This window comes from Arachis ipaensis, chromosome B3 (genome assembly GCF_059453495.1).
Source record: "Arachis ipaensis isolate K30076 ecotype BB chromosome B3, ASM5945349v1, whole genome shotgun sequence".
NCBI lineage: Eukaryota > Viridiplantae > Streptophyta > Magnoliopsida > Fabales > Fabaceae > Arachis > Arachis ipaensis.
The window spans coordinates 25,561,908-25,584,247 of NC_142438.1; the positions used below are offsets into that span (position 1 = coordinate 25,561,908).

Sequence of the window (22,340 nt, forward strand, 5' to 3'; positions counted from 1 at the left end):
ATTTTAGATCCATTAATGTTAAACCTTTTTTATTGTCCAATTGCATTGTTTTTGCTAATTACTTTATAAACTTTATCACAAAATTTTCTTTCAATAATGAAACATTGAATAGGAAAATGAACATTTTGATTACATATATGACAAAATTTATTGCTTGATGAATTTTTAAGGTGATTAGAGTTTTGAAATTTTTTATCAAAAATACAAAATTTATTATATAACCAAGTCAAATATTTTATCAAATACTTTGAAGGTATATAAACAAAGTATCATAAATTGTAATAATAATAAAAACTACAACTATATAATTCAAAAAAGAAATAATAACATCTCCAATAAGCAATAATAAAACTTAAAGCATCAAATTCATTCATAAGAAAATTCTATCAAACTAAGATAGTAGAACAAGAAAATGTAAATAAAACTAAGCTAAAACAAGATTAAAAACTAAAATAAGAAAGAATTAAAATAAAAATCCTAAAAATTCTATAGAGAAATTGGAGCTTCTCTCTCTAGAATTCACTAAAACATGTTAAAAACTAAAAACTAAGACTCCTTAAAAATTACCCCCCTTTTCTTTGCATTTTCTCCTTAAATAGATGTTTAGGGCCCTTAGCCTTTATGGGGCCAACAAATAAGGATGCGTGTGTTTCATTAATTAAAGCCCGTGCAGTCATCTTGCGCACGCGGAGAAAGCTCGCGCACGTGAGAATCTCGCATACGCGAGGAAGTGCCGTTTGTGCGATTTTTTAAAAGGCTCCACTTCGGAATTGTTTTCTGAATTCGCTTCTTCACTCCATTCTTTTTTACCCTTGCCATTGATGTACCTAAAATCTGAAACATTTATGAGGCAAATAGCTTTGTCACTACTCCACAAAACGCAGCCACATCATGGTTCTGAAAAGTAGAATAGAAGAAACCTTAGCGCAGTGCCCCTCTCTCCCGTGAAAAAATAAAAAAACATGTGAAACTCTCTTGAGGTCCACTGCTGTCGCCTTAGTCTAGACCGTGGTGGCCCTTCTCTGCTCCTCTCCTTTAACCTCCTTCTTCCTCCTACCTCTTTTCTGTCTCTATCTTTCCTTTTTTTTTTTTTTATCATCTTTCTCCTCTTTCTTGTTTATAGTCACAAACTCTCTTTTCTCTTAGTTAGTCATACTTCCCATCACCATCACTCTCTCGCCGTCCACACCTTTTTGCTGTCCCTATTTTCCTTTCTTTCATCCATCTTTTTCCACTTTTTTTCCTTTCTCTAGCTGTTTGTTTTCTATTCTTGCTTATTTTTTTTACTTTTTTAGAGATTTAAATATGAAACCCAAATCTAGATCCATAATAATTTTTTTGTGGTTGGTCTCTCCTTTTTATGGTATATTAATTTTTTTTTATGGATATTTTGGACATGGTATTACAAATACAGGATGAAAATGTAACGAAAGAAACTTTTCTTTCATGGAAATACTTCCAAATTCATGAAGCTTGCGGATCTATTTAAAGAAAAAGAAAAGATTTTTTTCTGTGTTATAACACTTTTGTGTAGAATTAGAAGCAAAATAGATTTAATTTATCTTTTTTTCTGTCATAAAATTTGTTGTAATCAAATTCTGTGTCTTCTCTCATATTATGGTTGAATATAAAAATGATCTCTTTTTTTTCTTAGTTTTAGATCTAACATGTTTCTTGGAATTTATAATTACGGTTTGGCTATTTCCTTGAATGAAAATTTTTTTTTTATAAAAAAGAAAACCTTTGCCACGTCTTTCCCGAAAGTTGATATCTGATATTTTTGGTCTTGGATTTTCTGTGTTGCAAGAATAAAAAAGAAACACTGAAACCTTCGACAAATATACCCAAAATCGAATTAGGCCCAACAAGGCCCATTAAGCATCACGAGCAATCATTCCGCGTCTTTGCTGGCAAAGTAGCAAGTGTAGTGCTTGGTTCTCCTCCTTCGTTCCTTCCACCAGAAAACAATGGATCGGAGCTCCTTCTCTGCCGGAACCCGGAAGGCCCAACCCAAATCCGATATATACTCTACCTTCGTCGTCCACAACGATGATGACGTCGGAGACGGCGGAACAATCCGCCGCCGGAAATCCGGAATCCCGGAGTCACAGGAGGATCTATACGGGACAATGGTGTACAAAGAGAACGGCCACGACGACGACGACGAAGACTCCTCCCTCCCTCCACTCCTCAAGCGCCTTCCCAAGGACTTCGGAGGCGGTGCCTCGATGGATTACGACGACGACGACGACGACGACGAAGGTGCTGGAGATTTTGGCACCATGATTGTGAAGACTGACCGGAGCCGGCAGCGGGAGCGGTCTTCTTCTTCCGGCTTGGTTTCGCCATCGGGATCGACCTGGAAGGCTCAGAGTTCTTCTCAGGCGAGCGTCGGCGGAGACGACGACGATGACGACGACGACGGTGGCGGTTTTGGGACGTTCGTTGTGCGCTCGACGGTGAGATCCAGCGAGAGAGAGTCGATAAGCGGAACCGTGGTGCGTAGGACCGCCGGCGGCAGTGGTGCCGGTTCAACGATGGAGAGGGCTGTGGCGAGCATGCAGGCGGCGGGAGAATTTGGGAAGCAGAGGAAAGGGAGCGGTTCCTCGCAGAACGAGGATGCGAGGCAGCAATTGATAACAACGAAGATTTCGGCGAGTTCGATCCCGGAGAGTGTTACCAGAGAGGATCCTACAACCAAGTATGAATTGCTCAATGAACTTGGTAGGTAGCGATGTGCTATTAAAGTTTATTTCTGTGTTCATTGCGCAATTGTTTGAGTTATCATGTTTTGTGGATATTAATTGAATTGTTATGTGTGGTTTGTTCCAATGATGTTGATAATTGCAGGGAAGGGATCCTATGGAGCTGTTTACAAAGCAAGGGATTTAAGGACATCGGAGATGGTTGCTATCAAAGTCATATCATTATCTGAAGGGGTAAATTTCTGTTCCATTCTGGTTGGTAGTTTGAGTTTGACTAGCTGTAAATGAACCATGATGTTTATTATGATTAGGAGGAGGGATATGAGGAAATCCGTGGTGAGATTGAGATGTTACAACAATGTAATCATCCAAATGTTGTCCGCTATCTTGGGAGCTACCAAGGAGAAGAGTATCTTTGGGTAAGAAGTCTACTGTTTAGTTTTAATATTATCAATCACATAATATAGAGAAATGTTAAGTGAGCAGTACTTTTTGAATTTTTTATGTTTTTGTTATATTACCTTGCATTTCAGGTAATACTAGCCAACATCACATTTTGTTTGAATTACAAGTGTTGGTCTGCTTGCATTTTCCTATCGTATCTAAGAAGCTATCATTTTGTTTGTACTCTTATGACACATCTTCTGTGAAACTCTTTATGTATGTTCTACATTTAGAGTTTCTGTGAGTTGTGACTTTGTGAACAATGTTGTGCTTGTGCTGCTTGTTTGGGATTCCCCCTGGTGATCAGCTGTTGACTTATTTTGGAGGTGTGGCAGGATTTTAGTTTCACTAGTTTGGCTTTTGCTTGTTATTGCTTCTTTCATTTGGACTCATTGGTTTGCCCAAATTTTCAACAGATGCTCTTCCGTTCTCTTAAAATAAAAATGACATGTTTGGTTTTTATTTTTGGTTAAAATATGGTCTCTGAATATTCAATTGAGATTTTTGGCAGATAGTGATGGAATACTGTGGTGGTGGTAGTGTTGCTGATCTGATGAGCGTGACTGATGAAGCACTGGATGAGGGTCAAATAGCATATATCTGTAGAGAAGCACTGAAGGTATAGTTGATTGACTGAGTTAGGGTTGGAGTTATTTATTGATTATATTCTATTGGATGATTTCTTTTTCAACCTTTGTCAAGGCATGCTTAAATGTTATTTTGTCTTTGATTTGTGTAATTATGTAAATCTGGAGTCTGGACAATAAAATACTTGCAGAGTTGCTTGAACCAAGCTTTCTGCTCTCTGTTTGAGTGTGCAATTTTGTTTTTGTTTATTTTTATCTCATGTACTTTCCTTAATCTTGTGAAGGGACTTGAGTACTTGCACTCAATTTTCAAAGTCCATCGAGACATTAAAGGCGGAAATATCTTATTAACTGAACAAGGAGATGTCAAGCTAGGTGGGTACTCTAGTTTTATTTGTTAATATTAAGTGGGTGTTCTTACTTGTTTAGTTAATGTTATCAGTAATTATCATTGTTTTCCTAGCACATAAAAATCTGGTAAGTTTCATGCCTAGTTGCCCGTGCTGAATTAAACTAATTAAGAGTTTGGAAAGAGAATTTGACAACTTTAATTTCTTTGGGTATGAGTGTGTCATACTCCCTCCTCCCCCAAATACGGAATTTAGCATTCCAACTCTAACAGTTTCAATCTCGTCATTTCTTTCCCATCAATGTTCTAACACAAACAAATAAAAATGTTATAGCAAAACATGGCACTCAAATAAAACAATTGCATCCATTTTACCACAAATTTCAGAAGAACAATCATTTAGCAACAAATACCGTAGAAAAAACCAATGCGACAACAGTAAAATAAAGATGATTCAGACTCATTCCTAAAGGAAGAAGGCTGAGCAGAGGTCGCCAGAGGGAGAGACTACTATTGCCACGCCATTTCTGGTGTTGGTTGCTGCTGTGCTCCCTGTGTCCTTCTCACTTTCAAGTTTCAATCGCCTACGGTATGGGTTTTGGGTTTTGGGTTTTGGGTGCACATAGAGGAATAAGGAAAACAAATTAGCTTTGGTTAAGTTTGTGAATCCTGCTGTACGTACTGCACTCTCACTATTCCCTGCTATACCCGTTTTATTTTTCATGAGAACTTGTTTGCCGGTATGTATCATGGCTTACCTGTACCTGCAATGTACCTGATACAGGTACTTTAACCAAATGCATTAGTGTTATTTTTAGTGTTCATGGAAGATAAGAATTACACTGTTCTGTTTTCCAGATTTCAATATTACTTACTAGTTAAAGCTTTGAAATTATTGACAGCTTAAAATTTAATATGTTTAACATCTATAGAAAGTTATACAATTCACATTATAACATGGTATCCATTCAGTGGCTATTATTTAACTAGTCATATATAAATAATATCACTTGTCATAAATAAAAATAAATAAATAATAACAATTTACAGTTATTATATGTTGGACAGCAATGATATATCTAGGGTTTTTGGTTTCTTAAGCTCAAAAACACTGCTTTTATGTTGTTTTTGTTTAAGCTTTTGTCAAGAAAGAAAATGCTCTTTTCAGTTTAAAGACAGAAGTTTCAATCAAGGTATAAACAAATCAGTTTCTTTTTAGGGAAGATATAAAAACTAAAAGGAGAAAAGTGGGTTAGTGCCTTTTTTTTTCTTAAGCCAGTAAGAGTAAGATACATAATAAAAGTTCTAAATATGTTTGTTTGGAGATAAGGCTCAATTTAATCCATGAGTTTTCACCAAATGATTGGTTTGGTCCCTGAATATATAACCATGAATTCGCCATCAGTCTAGTTAACGAAATACTTAACTGCTGTTGTGTCAGCCTAATTGCTTGCTGACATTACACCAAAGGCGTGGGATTCAATTTTGTCTTTCAGTGAACTAAATTGAGCCATCTACATTTATAAAATTTAGTTCATTGCCAAATTAAGTCCCTTAAGAGACCAAATTTAGTTTGACACCTTTCTTGTTATGTGAGCTAGCTGTTAAACTTTCATAGTGACAGTTTATTACACACATAAGCATTGAAGGGCCTACTTAATTCATGGTTATAAAACTCAGGGACTAAAGCAAGCATGTTTAAAACCTAGGGTCCAAACTGATTACTGAGTGAAAACTCTGGGACCAAATTGAGCCTTATCTTTATGTGTGTTTGTGCACCTTTTCATAGAGCTATTTGTTAGAAACTACCTTTCTTTCTCCCCCTGAAAAGATTACCTAATTATCATGAACATTTCATTGAAAGAACTTTCCCTTGACTTTAAAGGAACTTGAACATTCCTTCCAAAACGAGAACATCTATGTTTTTTCTTGATAAATTTCCACTTATAATTGTCGGGCTTTTTATGTATACTATGAAATTAACCAGTGACACTGACATTACTGCTCTTATGTCTGTTTGATTCGTTCAATTAGTTGTTACACATTTTATGATCTGGATTTTCGTATTTATATCAAGGTTGCACTTGCTTGGTGAATAGACTTCTGCTGTTCTGCAAAAGATTGGGACAAGATATTGGAACATATATTGTTGAAAAGTAGTACATGACTGCATGATCTTTTTCTTGATTACATCTGTGTACATGTGTGCTCTATGCTTTCTTCCTTTCTCCTTTTGTTGAAATAGTGCTCCATATCAAAGACATTAATATTTTCGGACTTTATAATGATGGACTGATTAAGAAACCTCATTGCCAATGACCAGGGGATTTTGGTGTTGCTGCACAGCTGACAAGGACTATGTCAAAGCGCAATACGGTAGTTATTTTGTTCATCATTTGAATGTTTAGATATTTCAGGATGTTCTTTTTCATTATGATTAGGTCTTAGTAGTCTTGCAAATGTCTTTTCAGTTTGATAGCTTCAAAAATGGACTTGGGTGTTATAACCACAATATTTGAATTTATTTTGGTATAGTTGTTAAACTAGAACAAAATAAGCTCAACCTGTAAAGGGATTACATACCTTTTTTTGTTTTTATGTTTGAATAAACTGTTCCAGACACATATTAGAGTCAGCGTTTTTAAATTGCAGCCATGGTAGCTCCATGGCTTTATGGCGTGGTGTTTTTTGGGCTAACCACCATCTTAAGCGTTTGGTGTTGCGGAAATGGTGTTGGACAATGGCAGCCAGATTGGCGGTGGTGGCTGAGCCATTGGGTCCGATACAGGTATAGCAGAAATGGTGGGGTTTTTTTTTTTTTTTGGAGTTCCTTCTATATTAGAGGGTCTTTTGGTCATTTTAATAACCCTAAACCAAACTTTTTTAAGACAAACCTTCTCTCTGGCTGTCGTTTTCTCCCCCTTCATGCCCTCTCTACTCTCTGATGTTCACTCTCCCTCCCTCTCTGTTGCTTGAGGAAGACGAAGACTTGCGAGCCGACAGCATCACCCCCAACAGCATTGCCACTGATACTGCAGAGGAAGACCACGATGAGAAGCAATAGAACATGACAGAGGCACGGAACATTGATGAAGATGGCACCATGACTTGCAGAGGAAGACGACGATGTAGAACGTTGTTCCTGTTCCTGAATATGCTTCTCTAAGCTGCTTCCTTTTTGTTTTCCTCTTTATAAGTTGAATCCTCAAGTTTTTTATTATCCCCTTTTATCTATTTTCACCCCTCAATTTTTTTTTAATTTTTTATTTTCCGTTCTAAACCCTCAAATTGGTTCTGCCTGCTGCTTAGTTTATATTAATGTTATTATTTATGTCAATTTGATATTAGTTTTAATCTTTAATATTGATTGTTATAATATGGATAAATAATTTCATGTTATTATTGATAAATTATTAGTAGTTAGTGGTTTAGATATTATTTTTCTTTTTGATCTTGTAGTAGTTTTATTTATTTTTTGTAGATTATTTTAGTATTTATTTGTATACAGTTTATATATATTTTTTATGTATCCTCCATTTCTGCCATTTGCCACAACGCCATCTGCTATGACCTCATGGCGGTTTTTTACCCTTCTACCCTGAGTTGCCATTCGCCATCAAAAACTATGATTAGAGTTTAAGCCTGCCTATCACTTCCCTTTCGTTAGAGCAATGCTACAGGGCCAACACAATTTATTATTTTTGGCCAGTTGTTAGCCTGCAATATTTAAAAATGTTAGTTAAAAGAATGGTGTTGAGCTACTAAACTAAGGCTGCATTTGGAAGGGAGACTGAGAGATAGAAATTGAGAGACAAAGACTTAATTAAGTCTTTGTATTGTGCTTGGTATAAAATATACTGAGCTGAGTTATGTCTTAGTACCATATTTGGTTTAAGATAAATATGGAGACTGAGGAATAGATTTGGAATTCGAAAAGTTAAATGAGAGTATTTTTGAAAAGAAATGTTATTAAAGTTTTAGTCTCCCTTTTTACTGAAGAGACTGAAATTTTGTGTCTCGAGAATGAAATTTTAATTCCAGTCTCTGATCGCCAAACATAATACTCAATCTCAGTCCGAAACAAACGCAACCTAAAGATGTTGGGCTGCTAGCTAAAGGTGCTCGCCAATATACATTAAAATTGCTGTCCCTTGAGCTTTTCTCTTTTTGTTAATAAACATTTGTCCCCTGCATATTTATCTTTACCTTTCAATTGACATATATGTTCTATAAGTCATATTGCATCCTTAAACTGAGCAGGGTATTATTGTTAATTTTTGCACACTGCTTCAGTAACTTCCATGAGGTGGTCAAAGGAGATCTACGTGTAAACAGTCTCACTGTATACATGATACACGATAGGGCGCAATAGCGTCATTTGATCCATGTAGCAGACCCATCTATTGTTGTTGTTGTAACCTGCCGGTGGCAATGACTTCACTTACAAGTGTGCATAAATCAATTAAAATATTTGATTGTTTCTGATTAATTTGTTGTTTATGACATAAATTTACCGTCCTAGTATATGCTTGCAACTTATTATTGTGATTTTCCAGTTTTTTCAATCAAATTAATTGCTTTGGGTAAGTGATGTGAACTTGTATCTTCCTTTCTGATCATGGAAGAACTAGTTTTAGCATTTAAACTGTAGTCAGTGGAGTTTTTGGCTTTTATATAGACATGTTATTAGTGCTAAATCATGGCAAGACTTTTGATGTTCTAGTTTAATGTGCTTTTTAGTTCATTGGAACCCCTCATTGGATGGCTCCAGAAGTTATTCAGGAAAGTCGCTATGATGGAAAGGTATTGTACTTTAATTTTGTGAAGCTGGTTTTCATCGTGATGCATCTGTATTTCATACTATTGCATTTTCTACTCTTGATGTATTGCTTAAATGCTTGATTATTACATTATATTGGTAAAGTGGATGGACGGATTATTTAGTTTTCTTGTTACTGTTTCAGAATCATACAGACACATTAACAGTTTCCAGGGAATTAGTCATATAGGAACTCATTATTTACTATTTATGATAACAGTTCATTAGTTGTTGAAGAGTATTATTCTTTGAAGGCATATATATAAGAAATTGCAATATATTGTCTGCAAAATAATGAAGAGTTAGTTGCCTATCACTTTAGGATGTGTTATACGGTTATGCCTAAGTTGATGATAATATAAGTGTGCTTACTCAAGGTAGCAAGTATGAGTCTGGTAGAGAGGATGAAGATCAAGTAAAAAACCATCTGACAGAGAGAATGAAGATCAAATGATCAACCACTATCACCTTGCAATTTATATAAACCATTGATCATGTTGATTATATGGTACATATTTGGAAATACTGATATATAAAGAGGAATCTAGGTCGTTTATGTTGTTAGTTTCCAAACTGGCTTACTGGTTTTTCAAGAAATCAATAGTATTTTGATTCAAAAGTTTTTCTCTTTATAGAATAATTAATTAGTGTCAAGATAAATAGCACTTTCTCTCTTTTTCAATATTGGGCATGGCTATACATAATATCATTTTATTTATTACATTTTCTCCAGGTAGATGTTTGGGCTCTTGGTGTGTCTGCGATTGAAATGGCTGAGGTATATACTTAATCTCTGCTTTAATTTCCTTTGTTTCCAAGTGAGCTGTTAGTTTATCCACTGTGTTCATTTGAGTTTTCCTCTTACCCTTTTCTCCTTTTCCTATCACCTTCTGTAAGATAAGATATTTGTTACTGGGTTAATACTTTGTGTTTGTTTTGGGGTGTTTTCTAAGGTGGTTGAGGTACAAAGCATGTTAGTTTAAATATATTAAATATTTTTCGATCTTATGTAGAAAGAATTATTGTTATGAGGTTATATTATCACGTTCATCCATATCTTGTTATTTATGGTATTAACTCATGTATTTAAATTGAAGTCTTATGGTAGTTCTCTTTATTTATACTGATGCGATATTAAACAAATTTTGCTGATCCTCATGCTTGGATTTGGTTAAATTTTGTTATCATAATTTTCAGGGAGTTCCTCCAAGATCATCAGTGCATCCGATGAGGGTTAGTGCTAAATTGATATTGAATGTTGTTGTATTAGAAATATCTAATCTCTATGTTCCTACTCTTTCTTAGCTGTTGTTTAACTTGTATTTATGTTGAAGTTCACATAAAGTGTGGAAGATTAAGTGTTACTGTTACAAGTCTGTCAGTTGGAGAAGCTTTGAGTATGTAAATCAGGGAGGAGAAACATAAATGCTATGAATTATAAGGAATGTAAACATTAGGCTGTATTTTGTGAGTTATTTGGATGAATAATTAATTAGCGATGAAAGGACCCAGAATTCCTCTCTCCCATACACTCTCACAAACTAGCTTCATGAGTGTGAAAGAACAAATGTTTTGGTAGTTTCTGCTGTTATGCGAGCTTAACAGAATCCGCTTTCAGAAATATTTAATTTCCAATTTCTTTCCAATCACATTAAAATTTCTGGCAACACCTTATAAGTTGTATGCCTCTAAAGTCTGTAATACATCAGCTTAATTGGCTAAACAGTATGATGGGTGACACATGCCACACACGTGATTCTTTGGATTAAGTGTATGATGATCTTTCCTTTATTATTCTTCATAGGTTTTATTCATGATATCCATTGAGCCAGCTCCAATGCTTGAGGATAAAGAAAAATGGTTTGTTTCTTTACTATAATATCCTAGATATACTCTCTGCTATTAGTGAAGCAGTAAACTAGAACAGTTACTTGTTGGTTGTGTATTGATTTAGAATGCTATCTTTTGTTTTGATAGTAATATTGATCTTGAATTTTCTTTTCTATGTGCTATATTATATGTTGTGCTTCTGTTGGCTTTTATAAATCACCACTAAGTTGCTGCAAAACTTTTGCCCTTGTACTCTGTACTCTCTGTTGAACAAGCTTATTTTACTAATATAAAATTTGAGGGGAAAGAAGTGAGAGCGTGTAAGGATTGATTGATTAAGATGCCATTAAACTTTGATCACCTAAAATGAGGATGTATTAAACTTAAAGTTTATGTAGTCAACTCTGGTAAGGAAACTATATAACCCTTGTGCTCCCACAGTCATAGAAGAATTACTTTTACGGTTCAGATGGGATAAACTTATGAGAGCACCTCAAGGCCTCAGAGAGGGAAAAAAGAAAATAAACTGCTTGTATGATAAAAGTGAGAACTTGAGCCTCTTCTACCTTGAGCGACTTATATTGTGCCCTCTTTAGCTAGTTGCATGCTAGATACATTCTTTTTCTATAAGGAAGAACCTCCTCAGTTGACCTAATTAAGTTGGATTTTAAGTTCATGTAAATCTTGAACATTCATATAAATGGAAGTATGCTATCATGTGTTAAGGATTAACAATACGTTTTTCTTTCAATAAGAATTCTTAATCTTCCAAATTCATTGTAATTTCTTCTCTTAATGTTATTATGTCCTTTTATTTTCCTGCTCATACAGAGAGAGAGTACGAAGTTGGTCTGCCGCCTTATGTTCTACATAGATTACCAGGGCACTAGTTAGTATATATACCCCGATCATTTGAGCTATTTAAAAATTACAATTAATGTGCTATTATCACATGGCAATGTCCATATCCTAATTCAGTTATGATATCTTTGAACATGACAACTTGATATTGGTTTAATTTGATGTTCCTTTTCAGGTCTCTATATTTTCATGATTTTGTTGCGAAGTGCCTGACCAAAGAGCCTCGGCTCCGCCCCACTGCATCTGAGATGTTGAAGGTATGCTATAATATTATTTTTTATCAGTTACTTATATGTGTGGTGGGGGCCACCCCACAATCCTCCCCCCCCCCCCCCTCTTTTTCTTAGGCAAATAATCTATCCTTTTTTTCCCCGATAAGATTTCCTCTTGTATCAAAATAAGAGAAGGATGAAATGGTTTCAAAATTTGCCTTGGATGCTTAATGAAAAATCTGGGAAATTTATGAGATCATAAGGGCTTGTTTGGTCTGTGAAAATGTTATTTGTTTTCATTTTCAGTTTTTAGGTTTTTGTGATGAAAAATCATGTCTCTTTTTGTTTTTCTGTTTTACTTTTTCTCCTTCATAAAATCCTAAAAATAGAAAAACATTAAAGGTAGATGTAGCTGTCCTTGTTATGCTTGTTTGATATTTTTTACTTCAGCTTGTGCTATTCTAGCATTGCTACCCTATTTGTTTCCACCATAACATATGGAGTTTCATCTTTTTCTTTTACTGCTTGTACAATTTCACCTAAGCTCTCTCCATCTTCCCCTGGCTCTAGTAGCCTTATATGGAATGTGTAAAATTTGTGATTGCTCTAATTAGGCTACCTTAGATAAAATACTTTTGAAGACCAACATATATTTATTAATTCCTATCCTCTTGGATTAACTTCTATCACCCTTCGTTAAATAAGAAAGGGTTAAAAAAAGGATTTTTGTTTGGAGTTATGAACAGAAAATGACTGCCAAAATATGCTAAGTGCAATTAGGTAATTTTTCTTACAATCTATATTCCTTGTTTTCAAATGATTCCTTTACTTCTAGCAGGACAAGACATAGTGGATGTTATTGCTGTTAGGTGATTCTTTGACATAGTACATGCTTTTTAGGATCATTGTATTGTGGTCTTAGCGCATTCATGCTGCTATTTGCCGCATAAGGCTGATATTTGATACTGTTGATTTCATTTAGTTTCAGTTTTACATTTTCCTTTCCTTTCATTTCTGTAAATTCATTGAATTGAGTTCTTTTTTGTGGCTATCTAGCATAAATTCTTTGAAAAATGGAAAACTGGATCTGCTGCAGTGTTGCCAAAACTGGAAAAGGCAAGGCAAATCAGGGCATCAATGGCTTTGCAGGTGCAAACTCTGGCCCCAACTCCATTGGAAGATGAGGTATAACTGAAACTCCTTCCTGCCTCTCCTCTGTCTCTCACACCCACACATGTGCGCACAAACGAATTTCTACTCAGACTCTCATTTCATTGAAAAAAAATGAAAATGAAGATACTAATTTACATACATGACACATGTTCCCAATCTGAAGCAGCCTATGGTAACTTCCATGCTAAATGATGAATATGGAGATACTGTTCCATCCGGACATCAGAACCTAGCAGTGCAGGAGGCCACTGATCTTTCTTCAAGTGGTGGCGTGAGGGAAGATGATGGAGGTGAAGGTCTGTATTTCTTCTATCTTTACTCTCGCTTTGTTCAACTCTTTTCTCAAGGTTGATATCCTAATGTTACTAAAGTATGAGGGAGTACAAGAATGAAAAAAGGCTCTGAGGTCTATAAGCCAAAGTCATCTTGAGATAATCCTTTCTTTCCAGTGGTTGTGCTATTCCTAGTTAGTAATTACTTAAGGCATGCATGATAATGATTCTAACTAGCAATAAGTTTTCAGCTAAATTTTTGCCAAGCTGCTTTCTTCCATCTGCTTCATCTTGGGAAATGTGCTTTTGTATATTTTTATATTTTATGCAGTTGTCTATCTTGTTGTCATGGTCCTTGTGTTTCAAGTTAGGGAAATAAATATGGATGAAAGAAACTTGTGAAATTCAAAACGTTTTGTATTTGGGTTGAAGAGAAAAATTGAGAAAAGTAAAGAAAGATAAGTCTGATAACACTGGAAGCAACAATGTTTCCAAATTTTCTCATTATTTAAATCTTCAAATTTTTTTCTTTTTAATATATTTGCTCTCATCGAAACAAAGATTTAGACTTTATAATTATGATCTCCCTGCCCCCCCCCCCTTCTCTCTCTCTCTCTCTTTCTCTCTCTCTCCAGTTTGCACTTCCTAAACTGGGAGAAATTGAAGCTATTTTTTAAGTGTGCTTTATGTGTATTATTAGCAGGAAACTTTGGAACTATGATAGTCCATGGAGATGAGGTACATAAGATCACACAGGATGGAGATTCTGCAGGTTCCTTATCTGCTTTCACGGGTGGAACAGGATTGGCCGACTCTAGGTACTTGCTAGTCTGTATATCTATGATTTGAAAGCATGTGTTTCAAAAGATTATTTATCTGTCATTCCTCTCGCTGTTAATAACAGTCTTCTTTTGTGCAAACTTAAAAGTACATATCACGTTCTTATATCAGAGCCATCTCCTCTCTTCTGCTTTTCATTCCTCATGTGTCCTGATGTTCTTTTATGTCTTTTGTGGATAATCTTTTAGGGTTGACACCCTAAAAGTTGGTACAACAAACATTGCCTCTTTTAGAGGATCTAATCCAACTACAGATACCATACAATCAACTTTACCTCGTGTTAGAAATTCAACCGAGCAGAACCTCAAAACGCAAGGTAGTTTTCGTGCACACGCTGGAATTGGTAGTGATATAAGCACTGGCACGTTGAAGAATGATACAGTCTTCCGCAAGTCATTTGCTTTACAGGATAAGGTATTTCTGTAATTTGGTTTATATATCATTATATCTGCCCTAAACTATAATATTACTTAATTGCAGTCTTCTTTTGTGTTGTTTTTATTGTGAATTGTATTTGGATCAAGCGTTTTACATATTTATGGATAACTCAGTTTTTCTTGAGGACCTGCGTTAGATTCTTGCTAAATTCAGAGGCTTTACAGTTATGAACAAGCATAAACTCTGCCAATGTTATAATTTTGCCCCCGTTTTTTGGTGTCTTTGGCTGGAAAGCAATGGTACAATTTACAAGGAGACTTTTAATCTTTAGACTAAGATTTGAAATTAGGGTTTCTTTCATAACTTCTATATGGTGGTCTCTGCAATGGGATTTTTTTTTTCTCAAAAGATATTTCTTTGGTAGATTGCAGAAAGTTTGCATGCCTTCTTACATGGATGATCTGGTAGGACATACATGTTTTCTTTTTCAATATTTGCATTATTTTCTTACTATCAAATTTCTTTTTCTATAAAAAATGATATTACACCAAATGAGATCATTACTATTATGTGAGATTCTGCTTTTTTAGTTATGAAAGTTATTTGTGATCCTTAAGACACATGAGGACAAGAACATTGTATTTCTTCCTCTTCTTTATTTGCTTGGCAGACATCTGGATTTGGTTTCTTTATTGGATCATTAATCGTATCATTTTTTTTTTCTTTTGTGGCCATCTTGACGACCTATTTAGACTGTCAGCTTCATACTTATATTTTATTACCGCTGCTATTGCAGCTATGGTCCATTTATGCAGCTGGTAATACAGTGCCCATTCCGTTCTTAAGGGCTACAGACATATCCCCAATTGCTCTGCTGTCAGATAATGTGCTTGGTGGCTTGCAACCAGATACCAGTGAGACTGGGGAAGTAGAATCATTGCAAGAGCTTTTTAGTGGTGATGTGCAATCCAAAAAGGGTCGGAGAGGACTAAATGAGGTGACTTTGTGCACTTTCTTGTCATGCGCTTCTTATGACCTTATGACTCTTTTTATCAGTTTGCTAATTGACATGCAGCAGATGCCCCTTCCTCCAAGCATTTACCAGCGGCTTACATCAAGTTCCACTCTAATGAATTTGGCTCAGGCTTTAGCTTATCATAAGATGTACATCCCTTCAACTTTCACTTGGGCAGGGTTGAAAGTTTTACTATTTTTATGAGAATTTTTACTTATCTATAGCTGTAGAGAACTATATATTTTCACTCCATTGTGTGCTTGTGTCAAGAAATCACAATATTGGGTTTCCGATGGGATGGTTTCCTTTTGCTCCTTTCCTCCGTGTGTATTGTGTTTCTATTTAAAAAATGATCATTCTTAAATCTTAGCTAAATTGCTTTATTTGTTGTAAGGTGTTACGAAGATATGCCACTGCAGGAGTTGCAAGCAACGCAGGAGCAGCGGACAATTCAAAATCTCTCGGACACGCTTAGAACCATTCTTCGTTTGTAGGTAGGTAGATCTCGTTGTCTCTATTCTACTTCCCCAATCCTTATTGGCTGCAAAAAATCACTACTGCTTTTCTATTTTTCATCCCGTTGATGTGATATACTCGTACAGATAGAGTATGGTTTGCCATAAGGACCCAAGTTTTGCTGGTTTCTTCTCACGTTCTGTTGTAGTCTGTGTAAAGTAAACCCTAGTATAGGGTTTAGTAAGCTATCAGATATTTGTATGTACATATCGTGTATCTTATGTACTTCAACTAGTGTTGCCCTCGTACACTAGTCAGAGCTATTTTAGCAATGCAAAAAATGTTAATCTTTTTATCTCAATGAAATGATGTTCGTTTCATTCAATTTAGTGATTACGTATGGATTGAATGTCCGTATTCAGGTCCCTGCCCAATGCTAATTTATACTCATTGATCATTGATGTTTTTCAAAAAATAAACAAAAGGTCAAAACGATAATTCAGTTTGGAAACACTATTTTTTCGGCCATTAATTGTATTGAAGCCTGTTCTTTTTCTAGTCCATTAACATGGTTTATTATAGTGGGAAATCTGTGGTGCCTTTGCCAAATTAGTGGGCACGTGCCAATTGAATTCGATTCCTTTGATTTGTGCTGGTTTATGGTAGAGTTGTTGCACCATAAGGGGATCCATAAAAGACGGAGAATGAGCAACCTGAAGACCCGATTGCTGGACTTTTCCTGGGCAATCATTGCTTTTCATGACATCCAGGCTTAAGTTTTTGTGCATTTGATGGTTCTGAAAACTAGCTGAGGAAAATTGGTGGCTAGTAACATATTGGGATGTGGCGTTTGTTCTTATTATTGGATTTGATGGAAGAATATTTAAACTGAGAAAGGATTCTTGTCAGTTGTCAAGTCAAATAAATATCCGTTCAATAATGATAATAATAATAATAATAATGATAATGATAAGGGTATGTCTAAAATGTGCACAACAATTATGTGTTTATTGAATGTGCCGCATTTATATAGATCATTAGATTTTATTAGATTAAAATTAAAGGCTAATATAAAAGAAGAGTATTAATGGACTCTAATAAATATAGAATATCAAAATACATAAATAAATATTTTAAATGATAATACTTTAATACACAATATTTTAAATAGCAATAGAATTTTTTATTCTTAAATAATTAAATATAAAATATATAAATACAAAATATCTGAATATTTTTATTTATTAAAATTAATTATTATATAAATTTTTTTATAATATTAAAAAATTATATTAAAATGATATTTTAAATTGTAACATAAAAATATAAAATAATTAAATTTTTATTTTACTTGATAAATAATTAGATTATTATATTTAAAATTTATTAACTAACTACTTTTATTAAAGATATCATTATATAATATAATTTTTTATAAAAATATTTTTAAAATATAAAGTATTGAAGTATTGCTATTTAAGATATTTTATATTTAATTCCAAGGCCTGTTATCTGCCCGTGGAACTAGAACATAAGGCCTACTGGGCAACTAGATTCCTAAACTTTGGTGCCAAATTAGCTGGAGAAAAAAGATTGGTCCAGCTAAATGAGCTAGAGGAATTCAGTTTCACTGCTTTCAAAAATGCCAAGCTTTATAAAGAGAAATAAAAAATGTGGCATGACAGAAAGCTGTCATCTAGAGTCTTTGAACCAGGACAAAAGGTTCTGTTGTTTAACTCTAGGCTCAGGCTATTCCCCAGGAAACTGAAATCCCGGTGGAGGGGACTATATGTGATTACAAGTGTATCACCATATGGTTATGTGGAGCTTCAAGACATTGATTCTGATAAGAAGTTCATTGTTAATGGACAGAGAATCAAGCACTATCTTGAAGGCAATGTTGAGCAAGAGTGCTCACGGCTGAGGCTAGATTAAAAACTCAGCAAGGTCCAGCTAAAGACAATAAAGAAGCGCTTGCTGGGAGGCAACCCAGCCATTAGCAAAACTTTTTCTGTTATTTTATTTTATTTTATTCTTCATTTTATTTATGTATCTTTAAAAAATATATATGAGCTTAATATTAACAAGGTAAAGAATCAATTGCATAAGTCCACAGGGTTACAGAAGAATTCAGAGCACAAAACATGAAAAAAGAGCTCACTGGCAAGAAAACGCCAGTAAAAGGCAATTGGGCGTTAAACGCCCAAAAGGAGCATCTACTGGGCGTTTAACACCAGTAAAGATAGACATCTGGGCGTTAAACGCCAGAAAGAAGCAGCTTCTGGGCGTTTAACGCCAGATTTACAGCATCCTGGGCGTTCAGAAAAACGCCCAGTGACAAAGGGGTTTCTGGCGTTTAACGCCAGCTAGAAGCAACAGCTGGGCGTTAAACGCCCAAAACAAGCACCAACTGGGCGTTAAACGCCCAAAACATGCAGTAGTTGGGCGTTTAACGCCAGGATTGTGGGGAGTAGGCAATTTTGTTTTCAATTCAAATTTTTTCCATTTTTTATGTTTCAATTCATGATTTCTTGCACAAACATGTTACAAATCCTAATTTTTCAAATCCTTTTTCAAAAAAATATCAAATGTATCTTAATTCATAAACCCTTTTTTTTTCTCTTCAAATTATTTTCAAATCCTTTTCAAAACAATTCTATCTCTTTTCCTTCTAAAATCTTTTTAACTCATCAATATCTTTTTCAAATCTTCACATCATCTTTTTCAAAATCCAGATTTATTTTTTTCAAATATCTTTCATATCTTTTCAATTTTAAATCACATCTTTTCCTATCATACTTATCTTTTTCAAATCACTTTTTCTATCATATCTTTTTCAAATAATTTTCGAAACCCACCCCCTTCCCTTTAAATTTTGGTTCGGCCTCTTCCCCTCTCCTCCACAAGTTGCGCTTGGCTCTCCCTCTTTCCCTCTCATTTCCTTTCTTTTGCTTGAGGACAAGCAAACCTCTAAGTTTGGTGTGTTTATCTGTGATCACTAAACCAATACCCACTAAAATCATGGCTCCTAAGGGAAAACAAACCGATTCAAGAGGCAAGAAAGAGAATATTCCAAAACCACTTTGGAATCAAGGGAAGTTTATAACCAAAGAACATTCAGACCATTTTTACAAAATAATGAGTCTAAGGTCAGTGATCCCGGAAGTTAAATTCGATCTGAAAGAAGATGAATATCCGGAGATCCAAGAGCAAATCCGAAACAGGAGCTGGGAAGTCCTAGCTAATCCTGAAACAAAGGTGGGAAGAAACATGGTTTAGGAATTCTACGCTAATCTGTGGCAGACGGACAGGCAGAGAATAGCTGGAACCGCATTCTATGACTATAGAACTCTGGTCAGAGGGAAGATTGTTCACACCCACCCTGACAAAATAAGGGAGATCTTCAAGCTGCCTCAACTGCAAGATGACCCAGATTCCTTCAATAGGAGAATGATGAGATCAAACCTGAGCTTGGACAAAATCCTAGAGGACATATGCCTCCCTGGAGCTAAATGGACAACCAACACAAAGGGTGTCCCAAACCAACTCAAAAGAGGAGATCTCAAACCAGTCGCCAGAGGCTGGCTGGACTTCATTGGGCGCTCTATACTGCCCACTAGCAACCGCTCTGAAGTCACCATCAGAAGAGCAGTGATGATTCATTGCATTATGTTGGAAAAGAAGTGGAAGTTCATCAGCTGATTGCTTGTGAGCATTACAAAATTGCAAACAAGAACTCCAAAGATGCCAAATTGGCCTATCCAAGCTTAGTCTCTCTGTTATATAAAGATGTTGGGATAAAGATGAGAGTAGATAAGTATATCTCAGTTGAGCAACCAATCACCAAAAAGTCTATGGAAGGACAACAAGTGCAGGACGACCCCATCAAGAGAAAAGTAGAGGAGTTCCTCCCGGAAATCCCTCAAATTGAATACTAGGAGCGCCTAGAAGCATCTGTCACCAAGTTGCAAGAAGCTGTGGATCAACTGAAGGAAGAACAGCAAAATCAAAACAGCATGCTCTGCAAATTGCTTAGAGAACAAGAAGAGCAAGGGCGTGAACTGAAGGAATTAAAACGTCAGAAACTATCTCTTGAAGGGCCAAACACTCCACAGACTAAAGAGGCATCCACCTCCCAAATTCAAGGTTGTTGAGTTCTAATCTTAGCCTTAAATCTGTGATAATTGTTCATATTTGAGTTTTACCTTAGAAGTTATATATGAGTAGTAGTAATTAGTATCTATATTTTGATTTTATCTCCAATTAAGTTATAATTTATTTTTCTCATCATCATTAAACATGAATAAAATAGCAGATTTTCTTTAGAATAAGGAGGCAATATTTTTCGAGTTTTTAATAAGAAAAATTCTAATTATTTACATGTGGTGGCAATGCTTTTTGTCTTTTGAATGAATGCTTGAACAGTGCATATGTCTTTTGAATTTGATGTTTATGAATGTTAAATATGTTGGCTCTTGAAAGAATGATGAAAAAGGAGAAATGCTATTTGATAATCTGAAAAATCATAAAAAAAAAAATTTGATTCTTGAAGCAAGAAAAAGCAGTGAATACAAAAGCTTGCAGAAAAAAAAAGGGAGAAAAAAAAGAAAAAAAAACGAGAAAAAGCAAACAGAAAGAGCCAATAGCCCTTAAAACCAAAAGGCAATGGTAATAAAAAGGATCCAAGGCTTTGAGCATCAGTGGATAGGAGGGCCTAAATGAATCAAATCCTGGCCTAAGCGGCTAAACCAAGCTGTCTCTAACCATGTGCTTGTGGCGTGAAGGTGTCAAGTGAAAACTTGAGGCTGAGCGGTTAAAGTCAAGGTCCAAAGCAAAAAGAAGGGTGTGCTTAAGAACCCTGGACACCTCTAACTGGGGACTTTAGCAAAGCTGAGTCACAATCTGAAAAGGTTCACCCAATTATGTGTCTGTGGCATTTATGTATCCGGTGGTAATACTGGAAAACAAAGTGCTTAGGGCCACGGCCAAGACTCATAAAATAGCTGTGTTCAAGAATCAACATACTAAACTAGGAGAATCAATAACACTATCTGAATTCTAAGTTCCTATAGATGCCAATCATTCGGAGCTTCAATGGATAAAGTGAGATGCCAAAACTGTTCGGAAGCAAAAAAGCTACTAGTCCTGCTCATCTAATTAGAATCTGAGCTTCACTCAAAAAAACTCTGAGATATTATTGCTTCTTGACTTATTTGTATTCTATTTTATTTGTCTAGTTGCTTGGGGACAAGCAACAGTTTAAGTTTGGTGTTGTGATGAGCGGATATTTTATACGCTTTTTGGGGTTAATTTCATGTAGTTTTTAGTATGCTTTAGTTAGTTTTTAGTATATTTTCATTAGTTTCTAGGAAAAATTCATATTTCTGGACTTTACTATGAGTTTGTATATTTTTTTGTAATTTCAGGTATTTTCTGGCTGAAATTGAGGGAGCTGAGCAAAAATCTGATTCAAGCTGAAAAAGGACTGCTGATGCTGTTGGATTCTGACCTCTCTGCACTCGGAATGGATTTTCTGGAGCTACAGAAGTCCAGTTGACGCTCTCCCAATTGCGTTGAAAAGTAGACATCCAGGGCTTTCCAACAATATATAATAGTCCATACTTTGCTCAAGGATAGACGACGTAAACTGGCGTTCAACGCCAGTTCTATGTTGTAGTCTGGGGTTAAACGCCAGAAACAGGTTACAAGTTGGAGTTAAATGCCCAAAATAGGTTACAACCTCGCGTTTAACTCCAGAAGCTAAGCACGTGTAAAGCTTAAGTCTCAGCCCCAGCACACACCAAGTGGGCCCCAGAAATGGATTTCTGCACTATCTATCATAGTTTACTCATTCTCTGCAAACCTAGATTACTAGCTTACTATTTAAACAACTTTTAGAGGATTATTTTGGACCTCATGACATTTTTAGATATGAACTTTGTACTCTTTGACGGCATGAGTCTCTAAACTCCATCGTTGGGGGTGAGGAGCTCTGCTGTGTCTCGATGAATTAATGCAATTATTTCTGTTTTCTATTCAAACACGCTTGTTTCTATCTAAGATGTTCATTCGTACTTTAATATGATGAATGTGATGATCCGTGACACTCATCACCATTCTCAATCTATGAATGCGTGCCTGACAACTACTCCTGTTCTACCTTCGATTGAATGAATATCTCTTGGATTCCTTAATCAGAATCTTCGTGGTATAAGCTAGAATCCATTGGCAGCATTCTTGAGAATTCGGAAAGTCTAAACCTTGTCTGTGGTATTCCGAGTAGGATTCAGGGATTGAATGACTGTGACGAGCTTTAAACTCACAAGGGTTGGGCGTAGTGACAAACGCAAAAGGATCAATGGATCCTATTCCAGCATGAGTGAGAACCGACAGATGATT

The 22,340-nt window shown here is 35.5% G+C and overlaps 1 protein-coding gene across 18 annotated transcripts; it reads left to right on the forward strand.

Annotated features, from left to right (window-relative positions):
• Window positions 1–1,864: 1,864 nt before the first annotated feature.
• SIK1 (Protein kinase superfamily protein) lies at window positions 1,865–21,982 on the forward strand. 18 transcript variants are annotated; one of them, XM_088506527.1, is made up of 19 exons: window positions 1,903–2,724; window positions 2,851–2,939; window positions 3,017–3,124; window positions 3,661–3,768; window positions 4,021–4,111; window positions 6,409–6,461; window positions 8,826–8,888; window positions 9,638–9,682; window positions 10,102–10,137; window positions 10,709–10,764; window positions 11,771–11,852; window positions 12,864–12,992; window positions 13,144–13,276; window positions 13,953–14,070; window positions 14,281–14,506; window positions 15,267–15,467; window positions 15,546–15,634; window positions 15,880–15,979; window positions 21,368–21,386. In XM_088506527.1, the coding sequence occupies exons 1-18, from the start codon at window positions 1,968–1,970 to the stop codon at window positions 15,977–15,979; spliced, it is 2,484 nt and encodes an 827-aa protein (XP_088362653.1). In that variant the 5' UTR covers window positions 1,903–1,967; the 3' UTR covers window positions 21,368–21,386. The 18 variants fall into 18 exon arrangements, with proteins under 18 accessions (XP_016188519.1, XP_088362659.1, XP_088362663.1 ...); XM_016333029.3 differs by lacking the exon at window positions 21,368–21,386 and adding an exon at window positions 16,608–16,734; XM_016333028.3 differs by lacking the exon at window positions 21,368–21,386 and adding an exon at window positions 16,088–16,326.
• The last annotated feature ends 358 nt before the right edge of the window (window positions 21,983–22,340 follow it).